Here is a 22,959-nt window from a genome sequence, read left to right as displayed (position 1 = left end):
CTGTCCCCTTCAGCAGCACCCAACACTGGCCTTTTCCCACAAACTCTACCCTAAGAGGAGTGTGGGGGGTGAAAGAAAAAGGAAAGGGGCTCAGCTTTTGTTTCCTGGGGTTTCTGTGAGATAAGGAGACCCACAAACCCCGTAGCGTTTCTGTAAAAGGAGTCTCCACTGTCACAAAGAAACATCCCTGTTCCCTGTCCCAGCAGTGGGGAGCAGGATCCGTCCTGGGGCTGTCATCAGGGGGTCCATGCCAGAGAGCAGCCAGAAATGAAGGCAACCACCCAGAAATCCTCTGAATTGGGAGCAGATTCCCTCAGCCTGCGGGTCTCCCTGAGGGGAAGGGAAGAGAGGTCTGTCAGCCAAGACTAAGGCCTCAGCCCCTGGAGATGATGGTCCCTGAAAGAAAGAGCAGCAGGTCCAGACAGTGTCTGGATGGAGATGCTGGCCATGCACCAGCTGAGTTAACAAGTGATAGAGAGTAGGTTTGTCAACATTAGAAATGTGTTTCATGTGTCTACAGTAGGGGTTGGCAAAGTTTTTCTCTTAAGGACCAGATAGTAAATATTAGAGGCTTTTGTGGGCCTTAGGGTCTCTGTTGCAACTACTCAACTCTGCCATTGTAGCATGAAAGCGGCCGTAGGCAATACGTGAACAAATGGGCCTGGCTGTGTTCTAATAAAACTTTGTTTATAAACAGAGGGGACTGAATTTGGCCCCTAGGTCATAGTTTTCCAATCCCAATCCAGTGGAAAACTTGGTTAAATCTGGATTTTCTCCCCTCCCCATTTGGTTTGCAGTGGGAAATTTGGACAGGTATTTCGATTGGTAGAAAAGAAAACTGGAAAAATCTGGGCAGGGAAATTTTTCAAGGCGTATTCGGCAAAAGAGAAAGAGAACATCCGGCAGGAAATCAGCATCATGAACTGCCTCCACCACCCCAAGCTGGTCCAGTGTGTGGACGCCTTTGAAGAAAAGGCCAACATCGTCATGGTCCTGGAGATGTGAGTGGCCCCGCTGCTGAGCAGCCAGGCATTGTGGCCCTGGGGAGCCCCACAAGCGTCCTGCCCCAGCCACCTCTGCCCCAGAGATGCAGAGTTGCTGCGGCAGCCCATGTGGCCAGGCCCTGATCGCTTGGCACAGAATGTCTGCGTGCAGCACTGCTGCTGACCCACTGGGCTGTCCCTCTGTGCAGCCCTGTGCTCAGTTCCAGAACAAGCTGCCCCTCCCCCATTTCACCCTACTCTCCCCATGAAAGGGCCAAACAACACAAGCTATTCCTGGGCTCCTTGGTTTCATTCAGGGGCATTCTGGATGGCTTTAGGGTGGAAGGAGGGGGTCCTGCAGCTTGCAGACTTCCCTGTAACAAGAAGGGGGCCCAGGGCTGGGAGCCTGAATCCAGGGTCGTACTCTCTGCTCCAGTCCTGTTCTGAGCTTCTGCATACCCAGTTCCACCCTTTCTCGTACACCTCCAGGCTTCTCCCTCACCAAAGAGTAGCACCTTCTCTGCCTGGTGGTACAAAGGCCGTGGAATGAACCAGATGACCTCTAGACAGAGGCCCCTCTGGAATCCATTGCTTTGCAGTCCTCCACCTCCTCCCACACTTACCGAGTCTGTAAGCCAGGCCTCCGCTCCAAGGCTGTATTTTTTTGTTTGTTTGTTTCCTTTCCTTTTTTTAAAATCTTCATTTTTAAAATAGATATTGTAATCACATAAAAAAAATAAGGAAATAAATACACAATGAAAAGTCTCCTTCCCCCTCCTGCCTCCCACCTACCCTGTTCCTACCCGGCCACCACTGCAGGTAACCAACTGCATCGATTTGTCTGTATCCTTCCAAAATTTCTTTATGAAAACGCAAGCATATATGGTGTATGTTTATATATATATTCTTATCTTCCCACCTTTTAACACAAAAGGTAGCTTATTGCACTCACTACCTATATTTTGCTATTTTCAGTCAACAGTTTATCTTGGAGATAGTCTCACATCATTATCTAGTGACCTTCATTCTCATAGCTCCATGGTATTTCATTTCATGGATATTCACAATTTATTTAAGCAGTCCTCTTTTTGATAGAAAGTTTAGTGGTTTCCAGTCTTTTGCTTTTCCAAACAAACATTGTTTGTAACTTTGCACATATCACTTCACTTGTGCCTGTGATTCCTGTAGGATAAATTCCCAGAAGTATGGGAATATTGGATGGTAGGGTACATGCATTTGAAATTCCTAAGGATATTGTACAGTTGCCTTCTGGTACCCTTGAATTGCTCATCTTGAACTTTGGGGAACTCAGTCCTTAGGAGAGGACTCAATCAACGAGTTGAGGTGCTTTCTCAGGAGAGGTGAGGCCAGTAAGACATCCCAAGCTTTGAATGTGAATGGAATATTAGCCTTTTTTCTCCCCTTACTCCATCAACATTTTGGCTTATTTCCCTCCAGTAGCTGTTCCTTAGGAAAGGCAAAGTTTAGAGTGCACACTTCAGTCAGATAAACCTCACTTCAAACCCCAGTTCTACCTTTTACTTGTTATGTGACCTTGAATAAGTTACCTGACTGCGCTAATCCTTAGTTTTATTTTCTATATAAAAGAGTCTATTAAAACTGTCTCGTGAATGCTGTGAGGGATTAAATGGAATGATGCGTTTAAAGCATAGTGCCCTATAATGGGTAGCTGTTGTCTACAGTATAATGCATTGAGTTTTTCTCTATTATGCTCTTTTTCCCACTTAAAATTACTTGTGGGCATTTTCTGGTTGAGAATATTTTAACATCTTGAGTTGGTATTGTGGAACAAAACCTTACTGGAATGTAGGAAACCCAGGATCAGATTCTGCTGCTGGCAAGCCATGGTTTTGAATTAGTTAAATCCTACTGGTGAGCAGAGATATTTGGATTAGGATAATCAATCTTGAGACTGCTTTTGGCTCTAAAATTCTACAAAGAAATTCAACCAAAGAAAAAAGAACTATAGTAGATTCAAAGAAAATCTTCACTTGTATCTTAGAATCTGTTTACAGCCCTGAATTACACACACACACACACACACGCACACACACACACACACACACACGCACGCACACACACCGACTTTTAGCCCAGGTCCTGGCTTCACTCATGTCACCTTCGCATTAGCCCCATGGACTGTAGCTTTCCACATTTATTCTAGAATGGATTCTTAGCCCAGGCAGTGTGGGTGTGTGAGGACATGTGAAGAAATGTCTTCTCTTTATAAGTCAAACCTTGAGCAAGTTCGTGAGATGGTGCAGAGGGGACAGGAGGCCACTGAGTTGGGTAAGGCTGGGCAGAATACCATACTTAGCTTGGAATCAGGAGTTGGCAGGCTGGATGGAAAATGTAAGAAGGCTTCAGCTGGCCTGGCTTCCATCCCTCCACTCCGTGCCTCCTCCGAGGACAGGAGAAAGTCTTCCACACACAGATGCCAGTGGAGAGGCTGAGCCTGCGTGGGGGGGGGGGGGGGGGGGGGAGATTGCCTCTTGATAGGGACTCAGCCAAAGGAAAAGGGAGCAAGTTTGTACTTGATCTGTGTGTCTCTTCCAGCTGAAATAGTCTAAGATTTGGCCACTTAGAGGGGAAAGATACATTTTCAGCTATACCATTTGCTCTTCTTGTTATATGGGGAATGGAATGGAAGGGAAGGAAGATTCTTCACAATGTAAAAAGATGAAAATGTATTCCAGGGTCCCAGCCTTCAGTTCAGGTGCCTGAGATAATAGTGAGAAATAAGAATTAATGTATGTCCTAGAGCCTTTCTAACCTTTGATTACTGGACAAGCCCCCATCATTATTGCAGCATTTCTCTGCAACAGGGGCTCTTTCTGGCCCTGGAACCCGGGCTAGTCCTTTTGGGAGTGCTTGGAGCAATTGGTGACAGGACTCGGAGCACTGAAGCGGATGTGCAGTTCAGCCTGAGCTATCCAGGGCGATCTTACCTTTCTGCTACTGTTGGCAAAATTTATCTCAGAACAGTCCTGCTGGACGCCGTGAGACAAGGAGTTAGAGGATTTGGGTCTAGTGCTTTTCCTTCTGGCTCCAAATGAGGGCTGGCTCAGGCCTAGAACTTTGGGGATAAATTTGATCCCTTGGAGTTAGGTAGCCTTGATGGTGGTAGGTCATCACTCACTCACTCCATCACTCACTAATATTGGCCCTCACTTGGCACCTGGCATTATTATATCTGAGGGTGATGACTTCTTTTTATCAAATCAAAACTTTCTACCCATAGTCTTGAGCATTTTGAGAAGAAACCTACAGAACCATTAAACCTGTTGGTGTCACCTTTTCCATTCTAGCAAATGGGCCATAGGAACAGTTTCCAAAGTATATTTAATAAGTGTATTAAATATATTTGAACAGGTTTGAGCCTACATGGAATAAGTTCCCTCTAGAAATGCAGCACTAGCATCTCCATGGCTCAGATTTCTACCAGTTTTTGTCTCCTATGTCCCCAAGGGTACAGCAAATAACAGTTGCTTGCTTTTTCAGAATATTTTAAATTCAAAAGCAAACATTTTTGTTCTATGCCAGGTATTGCCAGATTCTAGCAAGGGTGTTGGGATGAATCAGACCTTGCCCAGATATTATCACAAACAGCTTTAAGACAAGGAAGACTAGATAGAAAAAAAATGCAGAAATAAGGCCATGGAAGCCCAGGGAGGGAAAGAGCATGTCATATGGAAGTCACGAGTGATCTCAAAGAGGATGTGAATTTTGGCTGGCCTCCCAGGGGTGGTAATTGAGTAAGCCAGTATTTCCCAAATTTGATCATAAGAATGATTTGAGGTACTTATTAAAAATATGGATCCCCAGATCCCTCCCAATATTTTTTTGAATAAAAATTTCCAGGGGAGGTTCTTTGGAATCTGTTTTCAACCAGAGTCCCAAGTGAGTCTTTAAAAAAATTCAAGGCTAGCATTATTGAGCACTTCCTGCATGCCAGGCACTCTTCTGAGCACTTTACCTGTATTAACTCACTCGATCTTCATAGCAACCCTGTAAGGCAGTGCTGTTTTTATCAGCATCTTACGGAGGAAATTGAGGCCCACAGATGTTAAGCATTGGCTGAGACCTAAAAATGTAGTTTATAGAGTGTGACTTGGAGCCTTGGTGGATAGAAATAGAGGGTTTGGGGACTTAGCGCCACCTGCCGGCCATCCAGGGACGTCCTTTGTGGGTTGGTTCTAAAGCATCAATTCCAGCAAAACCTCCTCAGCAGCCTCTGGCACAGGCTGACCTCTCACAGCTCAGCCCTTCCTGAAGCAAAGTGTTTGTGATGTGCTTATGGAGACAGAGGCTGCGGTGTGATGGGCCCCGTGGTGCTTCCCTGTCTGTCTGTCCCTCGGGTCCGTCACAAGATCCACCTGACCCACCAAAGGTTGTCAAACAATAATTAATGTGTGCTGAACACCTACTGTGTGCTTAACGTAAGTTCCCTCATTCCTAACAGCTCTAGGAGGTATGGATAGATAAGGAACCTGGGCTCTGAAAGGTTAAGTAACTTGCCCAATATCACACGGCTCATAAGAGGCAGAGGTGGGATTCAAACTCAGTTCTTTTCCCTCTTCTTGATGACCCACCTAAGGAGAGGGAAGGTCCTTGTAAGAAGACAGGCCCAGACAAAGCCCACCCAGCCTTGTTCAGCTGCAGAAAAGTGAGCTTACTGATGTCTGGATGCTGCAAAAGTTACCAAGAGACACTGCAAACTTTCTGGGCAGTGAGCAAGGAAAGTGGGTTGAAGGGCTGGGGCAGTTGGGCCATGCATTTGCACTGAAGGGCAATATGCTGCCTGGCTAAAGCCCCCAGGGCTGTTCTTAGCAGAAGATGCCAAGCTGTGGGCCCCAGAATCACAGGGCTGATTGGACATGGCCAGGATCCAATGTCTTTCCAGGTAAGAGGGATCTACCACACACTTCCAGCATGACAAGGAAAGGGTCGAGGTGAGACATATTAGTTAACAGCTAAAAGGAGTAAACTGTTACTGTCTAGCCAGGAAGTAAACAAATCTCATGACTGTAGGTATAATGGGTTACAGGCAACTAATTTTAGAAAATTTGCTGAGGCTCCCATTTATTGAAGATATTTTTCTGTTCCTAGTTATGCAAAACAAATGCTTATGGGTACTGTAAGTATTTTAAACTTCAGCTCTCTGTAGCTAAAAGACACAGCTAGATTACAAGAATGTTCCCTTATGCATCTATGGCTATTTCAGGGGAAGGAGTTACCCTTTTTACTAAGGAAATCTTGTCTGGATCTTTTAGTTCATTCCCACCTCTGAAACTGCCCCAGTCTAGACAGTGCTTCTGGAAATCCCCCAGCACTTAGTGGGTATAGGGCAGGTTCCCTGCCCCTTCTGGCATGATGGAAGATGGGGACCGGCCTAACAGGGCAGTGGCCCAGGACTCGGGAAGCTGCAGAGTGCCCATCACCCCCACACCCTGGGCTTCCCTGCCAGTGCCCGTCTATCCCAGCCTGCCCCTCTCCAGACGCCCACCAGTCCAGCCTCTGTGATCCTGTGGTCTGACCACCCCCTGTGCTCTTCCCACTTCCTTCTGTTCCCCCAGCGTCTCGGGGGGTGAGCTGTTTGAGCGCATCATTGACGAGGACTTTGAGCTGACGGAGCGCGAGTGCATCAAGTACATGAAGCAGATCTCGGAGGGCGTGGAGTACATCCACAAGCAGGGCATCGTCCACCTGGACCTCAAGCCTGAGAACATCATGTGTGTCAACAAGACAGGCACCAGGATCAAGCTTATTGACTTTGGTCTGGCCAGAAGGCTGGGTAAGGCTGGCCCACCTCACCTGTGGCGTGATGGCAGGGCTGTGTGTGTCCACACACGGGGTATTAGAGGGGATGCACAGTTTCGGGGTTAAAATCAGAGGCCATGGAGACTGCTCAGAGTCCAACTCTGCCTCTACCACTTGCTATCTGCGTGACTGGGAGTGAATTACTTAACCTCTCAGCTTCCGATTTCTTATATACAAGATGAGGATAATAGCACCCACCTCTGAGAGTGGTTAGGATGATTAAATGACTTTAAATGACAGAAAGTGCTAAGAACAATGTCTTGCACATGGTAATCACTATTTAGGTTTTGGCCTTTTTTTTTTTTTTAATTTTCATTATCCCCTCATGTATTTTTCACTCTGGTGCCTTTAGCAGGAAAATTGAAACTCAATTGGCAATGGTGGCTTTGCACATTTGCATCATGCTGTGTAGGTTCCAGAGCACGTTCATGAGCTTTATCTCATTTGGTTCTCACAGAAACCCCATGAGGTAGACAGGGTAGATTTTGTGAGCCGCGACTTATAGACTAGGAAACCGAGGTTCACAGTAGCTTTGCCCAGCCAGTCCCACCTCTAGCCAGGGGAGGTGCTGGGGCTAGAAGAAGGACCCCAGACCTATTTTGGGGTTCTCTGTAGCACTTCTGCTCTTCCTACACTGGGAGGGGTGATGGGGAAAGGGGCCTTGGTGCCCACCCCGGCCCACATTTTGGTCCGTGACTGGCCGCCTCCCACACTGCCTCTGCCCACCCTGTGTATGCAGCTCTTTGATGTCCCAGTAATTGAGGAAACAGCCTCACCTGTTTGTTATCCAGGAGCCCAGGGGCATGAGTGAACTGGCCTTTCTTTCACCTGGCCAGGGTAATGCCACCTAGAAGGTCTTCTCCCAGGACACCTAGTCCTGGACGAAGTGGAATTGGTCATAAGAGGAAAGTGAGGATGTGAGGTCCTAACAGGCTGCAGTACCCACCACAAAGTAATGGGCCGCGCAGGCCACTGGCCTCAGGAGCTGGCTGCATCACAGCCCCGGGAACACAGCCTGCAGGCTCCCTTGTAAAAGGGTATTGTGGGAATGGCAGCGTCCACCAAGGACCAGAGCACTGGGAACTAGTTCAAATGTAGCAGGAAGGGTTTAGGTTAGGGTTGAAGCAGAGCTTCCACCACATGAGAGCTGTTAAATGCTTTGCTTTAGAGCATTTGCAGTGGGCTCTGGAAAATTAAAACAAGATCTGGCCCGTGGGCCTGTCGCACATATGAAGGGCCTCTCTGGTCCTTGGTGAACAAGAGGTACCAGGTTGGGGTTAAGTGCCCCTACTGTCCTCCCTGCAGAGGATTAAGTCCTGCCTCTACCACTTATAAACTGGGGTGGGGTGGGGAGGGGGGGCATAAATCACTTCACTGCCCTGGGCCCACTCCCCTCTCGGTATACTGGGCATCACCCCTACCTCTTAGAGCTGTTGAGAATATTAGGTAGGAAAATCCCTGTAAAGCAGGCAGCATGGACATAGAACATAGTAACCAGTCAGTGAATGTTTAAAAGTATTATTAAGAATAAGTCACAGTCTCCACCGCAGAGAACCAGGGAAAGACAGACCCACAAACAAAAAGATCTTTCAGGGGAATCATTCCACAGATGCTATAGCAGCCCCTCCTCCTCCCCACCCTGCTCAGGATGGGTGTCTGGCTTATCCATGTCATGGACCAGCCAACGTCTCTGCGCCCTTCTCCAGACGGAGAGCACATGAAGATTGAGCCCCCGTGTCCCTCCCTGGATGGGGGCCCACACACGGACAAGGGAAGCACCTTTTGTGAGCTGGCTCCATGTTGTTCTGGTGATTGATCCTTTCCATCCTGGTTACAGAGAATGCAGGATCTCTGAAGGTTCTCTTTGGCACCCCTGAGTTCGTTGCTCCTGAAGTCATCAACTATGAGCCCATTGGCTACGCCACAGACATGTGGAGCATCGGGGTCATCTGCTATATCCTGTGAGTCCTGGGGTGCATACGGGGTGGGGAGGAGGGGCCCGAGAACAGGCTGCCCCTCAACGTTGTGGGAGGGTAAGTCCAGCTCACTTGGGTTGCAACTGAGGGTCACTGTCCCCTCTCAGCCAGCCACCGTGCTCCTATGCTCCTATGAGGTCAGAAGCCTGCTTTCCCATCTGTAGGAGCATTTAGCTCCACACACCAAAATCCACATGCTCAGTCCCACATTGTCCCCAGAGCTGGCCAGCCAGGGGCCTTTGGTCATGAGGGTGGGAACTGTGGCTGCAACATGTAGCCTACCCCGCCTGGATCAGTGCTTAGCAAATATTAACATGTATGAATCACCCAGGCATCTCCTTAAATTGCAGATTCTGATTTGGAAGTTCTGGGGGCCTGAGATTCCACATTTCTGACAAGTTCCAGGTTGCCCCAGTGCATCGAGGTGATTGGGGCCGAGGAAGCTCATGTAGCTGCCCACTTCCCACAGCCCTGGCAGGGCGACAGGTTTCCAAGGTTACGGTGCTGAGATGGGGATGGTCCCATGCAAACCAGGACACCTGGTCTCCCTACTTTCCAGGGACAGGACAGCGACCAGACTGCTCAATAAATTCTCACAGAGTGGACACACCCCAGATGGAGAAACCGATCACTACCAGGGTCCCAGAAGCCCTCCTGGGGCCCCTCCCTGTTACTAACCCTCAGGGAGCCACTGTCCTCGTGTCTAATGCCGAGGATTAGTTTTGCCTATTCTCGAACTTTATATAAATGAAATCATACAGAAAGAAGAGTCTGACTTAGGGTGACATGTTATAATGTTTAGTGGTAGATTGCTCATTCTCAGTACTATATCGTATTCCATTGTGTGAATATAACCCAGGGTATTTAGCCATTCCATGCTGATGGACTTTCAAATAGTTTCCAGTTTGAGGTATTACAAATACCCTGGTACATGTCTCTTGGTGAACATGTTTATTTTCTGTCAGATATATAATCTAGAACTAGAATTACTGGGTCTTAAGAGCATTTTATTCTTTTGCTAATAGAAAAAAATCTTTATGAATTGGACAAAATTGGAAACTTGAATAGACAAAAAATAAAATTTTAAAAATAAATTAAAAATAAAATTTTTTTTCCCCAAAAAAATCTGTGATTAGATGATTTAAAATTTTTTTATTGTGGTAACATGTACGTAACATAAAAGTTGCCATTTTTAAGTGTACAGTTCAGTGGCATTAATTATATTTACAGTGTTGTGCTACCATCAGCACCATCCATTATCAAAACTTTTGCATAAACCCAAACAGAAACTCTGTACCCATTAAGCAATAACTCCCCATTCCTCCCTCCCTAGTAACCTCTGATCCACTTTCTGTCTCTGTGAATTTGCTTATTCTAGATATTTCATCTAAGAAGAACACTTTATTTTAAAATTAAAATTCTTTTAGGTGGAGGAACATGGTATTTAGGATTTGGGCAATATGTTACTCTGCTTTCAAGATTAACAGGGAAGACTTTTTTGAAATTGAGGGGAAAATAATAATTCTGACGAATGGGAGTCCCAGCTTGAAGGCATATTGATGGGGGATGCCAACCAAGAGGGAGGAGAGCTGTGTGTGGCAGGGGGCAGTGGAGGGGCAGCTGAGACCCGCTCAGGGTCAGCCCCACAGCATCCTGCAGTCTCCCCAGCAGCCTGGCACCTGGATCCACACCACGGGCCCCTCAGGAACTTTCCCAGGCTGACTGTGCCAGTGGAGGTGGAGGTCTGAGAGTTCCCCTTTCCAGCTAGGGCTCCAGGCAGAGCATATGGTGCTAAAAACAGGATTTGGCCAACCAGATTGCTTCCTCTAGCCCTGCTTCTCTTGGCGGCCCTCTCTCGGGAGCTTGGTTGTCCGTCTGACAGTCCCTGTCAGGGCCACCTTCCTCCTTTGTCTCAATCTCCTTTCTGGGGCCAGGGAGCTGAAGAGGGTGAGATGAGCTGAAGAAGGTGAGATGATGCTGAAGAGGGTGAGATGGTATGCACTGCCTGAAACTCCACCCCCAGCCCAATGGCGGGGATGGGGGCACATCCTATCCTGGGGCTGGAGACACTGGTTTTCGAACCAGCAGGGGGATGGCATAGGTGGGGTTGCAGAGGCTCTCCCCTCTCATCCCTTACTCTGAAGGGAGATACTAGATTTTGTGAACCTCCTGCAGTCACCCAAGGTTAGCAATAGCCATTTGGGTTCTGTCAGGAGGAGAGAGGACAGGATGGGGAACTCTAGGCCACGCTTCAGTGAGAAGAAATGATAATCCACGCCTCATTTTCTAAGACTTTCCCCCTCTCCTATCATTTCCTGAGGACTTGGTGTTCCCTTACTGCTTGGAGGGGACCAAAACCCTTCTCCATGCTCCACCCTCATCCCTACTCCCTTCCCCCAAACCAGAGTAAAGAAGCAATTACTGCCCCATGTTCTCTTCCCTACCATCTTCCTGACTGGGCCCAGGGCCACAGCCCTCCCGTTTCAGCCCATTTGTTGAGCCCCTGCCATGCTCCAGAGATTTGGAGCCACCTCATCCCGGATCTGACTTGCGGGGACAGCAGTCTGGCCAGCTGGAAGAGCAGTCCCAGGTTGCCTGAGCCCCGGGGCGCCTGCTCATACAGAGGCTTGAATACCAGACTCTTCAGAGGGAACCGGGAGCCTCTTCCTTCCCCACCCAGTGCTGTCCCTGTCCTCCCTGCTGCTCTCAGATCCCAGCTTCTGCAGCCTCCAGGCTCCCTGCTCCTACCAGCCACCAACTTCATGTTTTGCTCTTCAGGGGATGAGGCTATGGTTAATATGACTAAACTCCAGGCCTCTGCTTCTCAGGCCATGGCACAAAATGATACTCAGCTCTTCCTGTGGAGCCTGCCCCAGCCCTCTAGGATCTCTCCACTAGGCCTTCCTAGGCCACTCAAGTATGCTTGCAGATGTGTGCCCCTTAGCTGGCCACTCATGCAGCACGGTCATCTGCATGTTACTTGACAGACAATGTGGAAGGTGTACTCCAAGAGGCATTTTTGTACTCCCCTCTCACCTGACTGTTCTGGCATGAGAGAAATCTGCCGCAAGGGGTGATTAAGAAATTAGAACTCGCTGTACTCATGACCTTTCCAGCCGACTGATATTTGACCATTCAAAATGAATGTGAAGACTCTGTGTATTTGTAAATGTCTATATAAGACAATGTTAAGTGAAGGAAAAGTAGAGCCTCTGAGAATATCCCATACCTATTACAGTTCAGTGAAAGCCAGATAAATCCATTGATAAAGACTAGGTAGTATTAGGAGAAGAGGTGAATAGTTGTGTTTGTAATATTATGGTTATTATGTTTGTTGATTGGTTAATTATTAACAAATAATGACTGTCTTTCATAAAAGAGATAAATCATCCTTACACAAATTCTAATAACATAGAAAAAGTCCAAAAAAGAAAGTAAAAAAAAAAAAAAAAATCCTGCAAGATCCCAGCAAACAGCATCACTAAAATGCAAACGCTCTCCTCGCCGCCACACTTGGCACAGCTTCCATGTTTCAATTTAGAGCCCCGCTCTTTAATAAGGGGAATGCTGGGGAACTTGAGCCGGCGCCGAGCCAGCCAGAACACCCAGAGTATTTCAGATAGAACAGGCTGCCAGGAAGGAAGCGCGCCAGAGGGCAAAGGCGAGAAGGCATTCCCTGAGTGTGGAGACCTATCTCTGCAGGATTACAGTTCCTAATTAGGAAAAGAGGTTTGCAGAAAGGGATCTTTCAGCATTCCACAGCAGGACTGTTTGCCATTCCTGCGATTTTTTGCAGTGCTACAGGACTTTCCCCCACTCTGTTTCAAATGGAAAATGTAAAAGACAAAAGGAAGCAGGGTAGCTGACAAGCAGGACTCAGGCTGCTTCTTGGTGGGGTTTGCAAAAAGAGGCCACGCAGGATTGCAGAGCCCCCAAAAACTAGGAGGTCCCTAAGAGTTCTAGCCCAGTGAGGCCTGGAGCAGGGAATGGAGTTGTATATAACAACACAGACTCAGGAACTGATGAGCTGCCACCCTTCCCTCATTGTGATATGACTGAGAATGAATATCTCTGTGCCTTCTTAAAACATAAATCAGTGCCTTCCTTATGAAAATGCCACATGCAAAAATCTGTTACTCAAAAACACAGATGTGTTGATAAGGGTGAATAATTCACGTTGCAAAAGCTTTCTTTTCTCTAAAAAGTTTCTGCCACAGGGTTCCTCCCAGGGGAAGCTTTGCTCATGATATTTAAAGTGGGTTTGGCTTTACAAAACTTGGTGTTAGACGTGGGTTTATTTAATAAACTGAGGCCCTTCAAATGGTAGAACAACTGCAGAAGGTTTGCGCTATTGTTTATGATGATGAATTCATAAGGACTCTGGGAAAGAGGTGTTAGTAAAGCCTTAACATGGGAGGCTGATGGCATGAGGGCCCCAGATCCATCTTGTAGGGTTCAGAGGTGGGGGTCAGAGCAGGACCAGCCACATAATTTGTGGGGTCCATCGCAAAATCAAAAGGCAGACCCGTTTGTTCAAAAATTGTGAAGCATTTCTGCAGAAACAGAGCATGAAACCAAGCAGGGGCCCTTCTGAGGGCTGGGCCCCCCATGACTGCACAAGTCGCAGGCCTGTGAGGCCAGCCCTGGGTCAGGATGAATGGAGGGCGCGGTGGAGGGGGTTGATCTGAGGATGAGGTGCACAGAGGTGAGAGGTGATGCCAGCAAGCTCAAAATCTGCCCTATTTGGGTTTGACATGCAAGAGAACTTTACCTTCCAAATTTTGTTTGGCTTAAGCTACTGATAAAATGAGTCATTCCTGAGATCACAGATTGCGAAGGCAGTGGAGGTGACCCAGGAAAACTGTAAAATCTCTAGGGTCATGGACTGAGCTCCTTCCCATGGATAAGACCTTGTGCCGGTGCTCATCCCTACGATGGATTTATCTTCACAGAAATGTTAGTATAAAGAGGAAAGGCTTTGGAGACAGACACCTGGGTTCAAGTCTCACTGGCTGTGAACCCTTGGGCAGGTTATTTAATCCTACTCTGTGCCTCCGTTTTCTCATCTGTAAAAGGAAAGGATAAGAGTTGCCGGTGTTACAGGGTAGTGTTAATATTAAATGAGTTAACCTATTTTAGCTCTTTACCCAGTGCCTGGCACACAGTAAATGTTTGATACACATTTGCTGCCGTGATGATTGCAATGATGATGGTGATTATGGTGATGAGTGACACCCTGTAGTAATAGGTTCCCCCTTTTACAGAGGCAGAAACTCACACAGAGATTAGGTGAACTGCCCAAGGTCACCCAGCGAGTGAAAAGACTTGGTTATGCTCTTTCCTCTTAGAGAAGCTTTCTAGTTTGGCCTCACTGCCTCTGATGCACTGAACTCATGTGTAAATAGACAACCAAACACACTTGCTGTTTCAAAGTCCTCCGTCTATGCAGCACACACTTGCTGAGCATCACCTTCAGTCCTCTTGGTGCCGAAGATGTGTGAAGATGAGCGGTGGAAGGGACGGGACAGAAGGTGCCGTGGCACTTCCTATACCAAGTGACCAGTCCACAGTGAGGGGGCAGGAGCACCAGGGGGAAAGGGCTCGCTCCACCTGGGGACTTGGAGAAGGCTCTGCGGACGGCAGCGTTCCAACCTGGGCTTTGGAGTTGCATAACCGAGTGGCAAAAGTCCCGAAAGGAAACACCTTCCACATCAGCCTCAGGCAGGTGTCAAGAGGCAGAGGATACCACAAAAAAGACGCAGAGACTATGGAAAGCTGGGGGCCCAGAGCCTCTGGGGAGCCACACCCTTTTTGTCTTTCCATGGGTGGGAGGAAAGGTGGGTGTGAGGGCCACACAGCTGAATCCGGGGCTGCAGAGGCTTGCAGCCTTCACCTTTGACCTCGCTTAGCACTCCCTTGGGGGTGGAGGAGATGCCTTCTCCCCTCTCTGCCAGTTCTCACTGCTCTCCCGCTCTTATCTCCCCAGGGTCAGTGGACTTTCCCCATTCATGGGTGACAACGATAATGAAACTTTAGCCAACGTTACCTCAGCCACCTGGGACTTCGATGACGAGGCCTTTGATGAGATCTCTGACGATGCCAAGGATTTTATCAGCAATTTGCTAAAGAAAGATATGAAGTAATGAGTTGAGATTTCAGTCTTTTCAGCTTCCCTGCTCCCTGGACTGGTGGGGGAGGCAGGGATTTCCTTGGCCGGTTGAGGCTCCTCTCTCTGCCAGTGCTGGTGCAGCGCGAGCAGGGGAGGGACCCAGCCCAAATGCGTGTGTGGAGGGGCCAGGGGTGGCATCGCCCTGGTGCTAGACATTCCCAGTCTTTAGAAGAGCAAAAACCTGGCTTGAAAAGCCGTACTTGACCGAGAGACTTGCATGGGGTGGAACAACTTGTCAAATCATGATGGCACCTTTTATTTTATGTGTGATCACGGCCTGTAAGGAGCCCTAGTGAAACCTCAGCCCCTCTTCAGAGACCTGGGGGGCTGCAGGCAAAATATCCTTTCAACAAGCAGGAGCAGATGACAGAGGCTTTCTTAGAACCTATTTGTAGGTCATGATCATTCCCCCGATTATAGATTATTCTGGTTTGGTACTTGTTTCATAGTTAAATTCTTTAAGAACTGCCTGCCTGAATATATCCATATGCCTTCTAGCACTGACCAGGGTTAGGTTGTGATCCCAGGCCCCTGGGCTCAGCCCTCCCCCCAACTCTGGCTCTACCCCCCAAAACAGTGCAGACTGCAGGGTTACCCACCTCTGCCTTGTTGGGCTGCCTGAGCACCGAGGATGGGTGAATACAAAAACCAGTGGTGAACAAAGGAGGAGGGTGTGCCCAGGTGTGTAGGTGGCCAGATATTGTGTGACAAGGTCACATAACACCAACAGGAGAGCAGAGGAGGTGAGATTTGAGGTAGGCTTTGGGTGTGGCTAGACAGAATTAATTGGTGAGGATTCTCCTGGTGAGGAGAACCAGCTAAATCAAAGCCAGAAGGTGAGAGGGGCTATGAGGGTGTAGGGAGAGCTGACATGCCCTGGGGAAGGACGCATCAGGTGAGAGGCTGGCCCATTGGGCCCCTCATCCGCTCTGTAGTCAGGTGACCAGATTAGGCAGGGCGTGGCCCCAGAGGCTTGGAATCCTATTTGGCAAGAGGGAGAAGTTACAAGGTTTGTCAGAGAAGGGTGGTGTTGAAATAGGTGGTATGTCAGAGGGTGGGAAGGGCAGAGCAGGAGCCACTGCATTCAGCCAGGTGACTTCAGTGCTGTAGTTCTTGCCGTTTCTGCCTGGTCCGTAGACCCCACCAAGGCTGTTTGGGACAGGAGAGCATAGTTGCTAAAGCAGTGATGCTGGAGGATCTCTTAAATGGCTCTGTCTGGTATTCCACTCACCTCTCAGACTTTTTAACCGTCTCCAAGCCAGACTCCCCAGATGTTGCTTTCCATACTCCTTGACAGTGAAATCTTTCAACATTTTTGCTTTTAGAGAGAGAAGTTGTGGGTTTATAGAAATCATGCATAAAATATGTGGCTCCCATATACCATATACCACCCTATTATTAACGCCTTGCATTAGTGTGGTGCATTTGTTATAATTGTGCTATTAACTCTAGTCTATGGTTTACCTTAGGGTTCACAGTTGTGTTGTACAGTCCCATGGATTTAAAAAATTTTTTTTATTCTGGTGACATATATATGACCTAAAATTTCCCCTTTAACCACATTCAAATATTCAGTGCTGTTAATTCTTTTCATAATGTTTTGCTACTGTCACCACCATCCATTACCAACACATTTCCATCATCCCAAATAGGTATCTAATCTGTGACAGTCTTTGTGTCAGAAGTAGGCATGACCCAGGAGGAACACAGAGGCTGTGGGGTATCTAGATCCCCTTTCACTCTCAGGGGGATCCCCCACTCCCAAAGTGCCTCAGGGAGATAGATTCCTCCCGCCTGATAGCTTTGGTCCAAGGATGACTTTTGTTAATCACACTCTGTTCATCCAGGATTTGGTAATCAAGGTATTATATGTACACTCTATTTTCTTATCTGACCTTGAATTAAGTCAGTAATAGACTGTGTTGAGCATCTCTGTGCTCATAAAATGGACTCACCAAAGGACTGATCTTATGCAAATAGATCAAGGCACTAGATTTTCAGAAACTCGTTTACATAGACTGTCTTCAACTAGAAATCTCCATCAATCAACACTTTTTGAAATTTTTTTTATTATAAAAGTAATACATCTAAATTGTAGAAAATTTGAAGAAAATATGAAAATGAAATCATCTGTAATCTCTTTATCTAAATATCACTACTATTTTGTTATACTTACTACTTTCCAGTCATTTTTTTATGCATGTTAGCATTTGGTTCTTTGGGCTTATTACAATTATGGTTTATGATGAAGATCCTGAAATAATTCTAGATTCCCACGGTTCTCAGAAAGATGAAATAAGTCTCAGTGCAGTTCTAGGTTTATCATATTTCATGGATTATATGGAGGACATACATCTTTAAGTCATAACAGGAAAAACCTGGTACTTGATCATTTACGAAGACATGAGAATTCATTGATTCTCTGTGGTTTTGGCCCCGAGTATCATTCTCCGCTCTCCTAGCCCTCAGCCCCATTGTGACCAGCTGAATGAACCCACCCTGGATATGATGCCATCTGTTCCCGGACACGTCTGCCCTCCAGCACTTGCCCTGCCTAGACCCCAAGGGCGGGTCACAGAACTCCAGTTACTTCCTTAGAGGTTAAGCCTCCTCAACACTGGCCTATGCTGGGTCTAATCAGTACCACCCAGACCAAGAGGGGGAGAAGGCTGAGAGCGCAGTGCCCTGGTCATGGTAGATGGACTGGGAGTGGGGAGTCCTGTGTGACCATTTCTGATCTGACTAGTGGTCTCTGAGGTCCCCTCCTGCTCAGAAATCCTCTGATCTCTGCCTCCATCAGGAACCGCCTGGACTGCACTCAGTGCCTTCAGCATCCATGGCTAATGAAAGACACCAAGAACATGGAGGCCAAGAAGCTCTCCAAGGACCGGATGAAGAAGTACATGGCAAGAAGGAAATGGCAGGTAATTCAGGCGACATTTTGGACTGGGATGTTGCTCCTCATATTTGCTTTATTCAAGCCAACTTGCCCTAGACTCATTCCAGAAAAGTTTAAATTTGTTTCTGAAATAGTCTGAGACCAATTTAGGCAGCTGATTCAGGAACAGTGTTGCACTCAGTCCACTTACTGGCCCTGAACATTGCTTAGAGGAAATCAATTTCTTGGCTACAACTGTCTCTCCAATCCTGTTCAGCTTTGTTCCAGAAGGACCAGTAAGGGCAGCTCCTGCAGCCCGGCTCTCACCAGGTTAGGCCCCTGTTATTTCATGTCTTCATGACTAAGGATGAGCAATATCACCTTGAGGTGATCTCCTTTAAAGGTAGTGTCATGGTCATACATTTCATTACAGGGATCTAAAGAGAAAGACACGGTTCCTCCACCACCCACTGAGGAGGTTGTTTGTTACCAGCTACATGTATTTGGACTTAACTTTGTCAAGCCTTCATTTTCTCATCTGTAAAGTGGAGATACTAGTGGTACCATCTTCATGGCATTCATGTGAGCATTAAATCAGATAATCTTCGTACAACCCTTAGCACAATGCCTATGCATATTAAGTGTTAAAAAAATGATAATAGTATCTAGTAAGTATTGAGGACTGACAGCATGTCAGGGGTGATTCAAAGCACTTTCTATGCATTAAATCGTAATCCTATGAGGCAAGTACTATTATTATCCCCATTTAACAGACCAAGGCAGAGAAAAATCAGGAAATTTTCCCGGGATCACATAGCTAGTAGGTAGGAAAGCCAGGATTCAAACCTAGAGCCTGGCTCCAAAGTACACAGCCTTAACAACACAAAAATGCCTCTGATAGCAAGAAGGATAAAATTGCCACCCCAAATCACAGAGTAATTATCATCATCATCATCATGTGTTTTATTATTTTTATCATTATTACTATTATAAAATGACTGGGCTCCTGGAGGGTACGCAATTCCAATACACAAGGAATGTATAGTATGATGGGGAAGGGAAGCAAAGAGACATAAAAGGACATAGCACACACCAAGAATTACAAACTATCAGTATAGCTCTCCATAACCATATATGTGAGTGCAGAGTGGAGAACAGAGCCTGTTGCAACCAGACTTGGATGTAGTTATGAGGAAATGCCCCCAGGGGTGGGATTTTGAAACTGGGCATGGAGCAAAGGGGCTGGAGAAAAGGGAATAACAGCCCCAGTGCAGGAGAAGGTCCAGAAGTGGGAGATGGACTTGTCTGCTGGGCAAGGAGACTGACGTTTTAGGGGCAACTGGGACATGGGTAATTTGCCACACACAGTGACCATACCACGATTCCCTCCAAAGGAAGAGCTTCACACACAGATTGAGGGCGGCAGCAAGGGTGGAGGGACCACAGGTGTGCGGGCTCAAGAAGCTACTCTCCCAGCCGGAAGTCTTCCCAGTGGGAGTCAGTTCTCAGTTGACTGAGGTTTAGGGGAGCCCAGCCGTCCTCAGGTGTGGGGCGAGAGTTGGACCACCTGTGCTGCTTACCCTCTGATGCCATTTGGATCCAATGAAATTGGAGGAGCAAATATTCTTTAAAAAAAACAAAATCAAAGGCTGGCTTTATTAATAATCCTGTGGTCAGTAGATCCCAAAGAGATGGTGTTTCTGGAGAGAGTAGGGTGGTTGGGTGGACTCCACAGAGCAGAGTCCACCTGGATTTTGCTTGGATGAGGCTCTGGGATAAAGGGAAGCCTTGTCACCTCAGACTATCTAAAACGATTGGAACATCGCAGGATGGTACCTAAACCCAAGGATAGGTGCAGAGAAAAATAAACAACCATAATTTGTGCTGATATTTTAATAACTTAAAATTTTTTTTTCTTATTTACAATGCTATTAACCATTGTGTTTTCTGGAAGTGGGAAGCAGAAGGGTAGAATTCAGAGAAGGAACCTCAATTTCACTTTTTAATATAGGTGGCAGCATTTGGGAATAACTTTTCCATGAAGATAGTGGCCAGGTTTCATAAGGTTGCTTACAATAGTAGCCCACAAAATTCCATTTAACACAGAAGGTACCTGGAACATAATTTCACAGGTAATAGTTAAGCTGCATCGAACCAGCTTGTGTTATTGCTTCCTTAGGAAAACGTTTTTCACATTTTAGCTCCAGACACCAGCACATTAGCTCCCTTTCCCCAGTAGCAACAGCTCCCCTGGAATAAGTGCTCCCTCTTGGAGCAATCAAGGCCCTATGTGGTTGGGCCTGTTGGTGGGGAGTGGAATCCAGTGGGCTAGAACATGCTGGAGGGAGAGGGGGCGAGACAGGCACAGGTGGCCCAGTAACTCTCCACAGGTGCATGAGAGACTGTACCTTGTTACTGTTCTGGTGTAGTTGCCATAAATAGCCCTAGGAGAAAAGACATTACATAATAACAAATCCCTACAAGCAAGGCTGTGGTTAGGTGACTAATCATGTTATTGATTTTAGAATGAAGTTATTCTGATAGCATGTTATTAAAATGGGAAAGCTGAGCAGGATAACAAGGCTTCTACATGCAAACTGGAAGCAAAGGACCAAGAATTGGAGGCCTGTTGGCAGCTGCCTGTTTTCTGGGATCCACGAAGACTCCAGCAGTGTGGACCAAAGGCCCATAGGGAAGAAAGCATTTGATTCAGTATGGCACAAAGTATTCTTAGCATCACATTTGGATATTATGCACTTCTCAGGGAAAATCATAGTCTCAAGACTCTTAGCTGTCAGGGACTGTCCCAATTTTAGCACCAGAAGACCAGCATCCCGGGAAGCTTCTCAGTCCCAGGCAACCCAGGGTGGTTGGTCATCCAGGTTTGTTCTCAAAGGGGAGGGATGCTGTTATAGGCACTGCCCACCTGGAACACAGGAAGCCAACCCACAAACAAGAAAGAGGCTTTCTCAAAATAAGTACAGAAATGAAAGAATGGAAACTTTGTTATTTTGTTGTCCACAATTTCCACAGATCTTGGTCAGTAAAGCAGCAACCAATTTTCAGCTCAAAGGCATGAAACTGGAAGACTAGGACATGCAGATATATTTCTTTTTCCAGTACTGACAAATAGGTTCCTTACCAAGTTTTGTTTTTCATAAATGAGTTTCCAAAGATTATTTTAAATATTTTTCTTATTAAGCACTTCTTATACTTGTCCCTTTTTTAGAGGTTATATACTTATAATTATATGATTATATGATATCTTTTAAATGAAAACATCACTTTTATTGACAGTTTTAGAGATTATATGCTGAGATATATCTCATAGAGATTATATGTTTTAGAGATTATATGCTGAGTATCTCCATTTGATGGAAAATTCCTCCTTAAGTGTGTCCTATTTGTTTGTTAATATGTATTTGCTCCCTCTTCTGAAATATTTTAACTCTTTCATTTGCCTTATTCTGGTAGATTCATATTAGTAATTTTTGTAAGAAATAAAATTAAAAATGGAAAAGACATCACCGCTCTGCACCATACAAGTGAAGACACGGTCCTGGTCAGTCACGGTGCCACTGTCTGGAATTGGGGAGCCCAGGGGTTCAGAAGACATGTTCCCTGCAACCCTTCTGTGTGTGTGAAGCAGAGGCCGGTGGGGACCAGTGCTGCAGGGAGATTAGAATCTTATAGTCCAATTACCTCATCATACAGCCAGAGACACTGAGGCCACCAAAAGTAGAACTGACTTGCACAAGGTCACATGGTAGTCAGTGGTTAGAGAGCTAATCTGTCCCTTTTTGGAAATGAGCCCTCCAAGGTAGAGACTCCTGGACCAGGTCAGCCAATCTGTGCTGGAGAAAGGAAGTAGAGAGCTGAGGAGAACAGATGCTGAGAGTCTGACATTAGGAAATGGTGTGGCCTGTACCAACTCTTACCTGTTCCGGAGACCACGATAAGCTCCTCTGGGAAGCTCTGAGTCTCTCCACACTCCATTTAGCACTACAAAGACATCACAGGAACAACCTTTCTCAGAAGAGCAGGGAAGACCGCCAGTGCTCTGCAGGCTGCAGGGGCATTCTCGGCAGGGCCACGGGGCCTCTGCCCCACAGTCCAGTTGGTAGGTCATCATCTCTCACCTTTCTCCCCTCCTGATCACCTTCACAGTGGCGCATCCTGGGTTCTGTTCAGAGTGACCTCATTTTCCCAGGGACCCAACTTCCCCAGGCAGCAGATGGCTAAAAGCATACCCATTCCGCGCAGTGATGCGTGCAAGAAGGCAAGTGGGCAGAGGGCAGAGCAAGATGGGATGTCTGTGCAAAGTACATGAAAATAGTCTGTAACAGAGAGGCAGGTGCCAAAACAGAAAAGTGGTCATGGTCGCAGCAGTAGGTCTCCTCTTCAACCACAGGCACATACGTGCATGCATGTGCACACGTACACATCACACACACACATTCACATAAAAGGGCTAGGGGCCTTTTCTGTACGATTCCTAAGCACCCTGAAGTTCTTTACTTTGGAAATAATATTTTTACTGAAGCATACTGGCTTCCCAGAGAGTCCAAAATTGTGAGACTTTATTGAAATACTGGAGTGTGTGAAGTTAATTCTGGAGAAAAATGGCTTTGTGAGCACAGTTTGAGGGCCAGTGAGTGAAGCCATTTGCTTATGAAGAGACTGTTTCCTTCCCTCTCAGAAGGGGGTAAGCAGGCAGACCGTGGTGACTTCTGGATGCATACCATCTGGATGCCTAGAAAAGATGTTTCTTGGTGTCACAGGTGGGAGGGCTTGGCTGTGCCCTGGTTTTCTTATCTTTTTTTTACTGACCTTAAACAAAAGGAGGGTGGAAATCCTATCTGAAGGTGAGAAACATCAACACAATTTACATTACTGGGAATTTCTTGACCCAAATTCTATGCTTGGTAGAGTTTTCACAAAACCAAGAAGTTACATCTCAAGCCCTGGCATCCTTTTCAGCAGAAATCCTGTCCTGTTCCAAGGTCCCTCAGAAAAGCAAAGTGCCATTGCTTTTTATTTTCGTCGGGTGCTTTTTGATGCCTGAGGGTACATCAGGGAAGAGCACCTCTCTGGTACCTCACTGCACGGCCA

General features: G+C 46.7%; 1 protein-coding gene across 5 annotated transcripts in view; it reads left to right on the top strand.

Annotated features, from left to right (window-relative positions):
* The window catches only part of MYLK (myosin light chain kinase), a 319,613-nt gene that overhangs the window by 289,425 nt on the left and 7,229 nt on the right, over window positions 1–22,959 (top strand). For all 5 annotated transcript variants that reach the window (XM_037837064.1, XM_037837074.1, XM_037837055.1 and 2 more), the window contains 5 exons: window positions 798–1,001; window positions 6,581–6,798; window positions 8,662–8,785; window positions 14,787–14,939; window positions 17,770–17,893. In XM_037837064.1, coding sequence (XP_037692992.1) covers window positions 798–1,001; window positions 6,581–6,798; window positions 8,662–8,785; window positions 14,787–14,939; window positions 17,770–17,893 — 823 coding nt within the window. The remainder of the gene's footprint in view (window positions 1–797; window positions 1,002–6,580; window positions 6,799–8,661; window positions 8,786–14,786; window positions 14,940–17,769; window positions 17,894–22,959) is intronic.

This window comes from Choloepus didactylus, chromosome 1 (genome assembly GCF_015220235.1).
Source record: "Choloepus didactylus isolate mChoDid1 chromosome 1, mChoDid1.pri, whole genome shotgun sequence".
Taxonomy (NCBI): domain Eukaryota; kingdom Metazoa; phylum Chordata; class Mammalia; order Pilosa; family Megalonychidae; genus Choloepus; species Choloepus didactylus.
The sequence above is the reverse complement of the archived record's forward strand: the minus strand, read 5'-3'. Positions and strand labels throughout refer to the sequence as shown.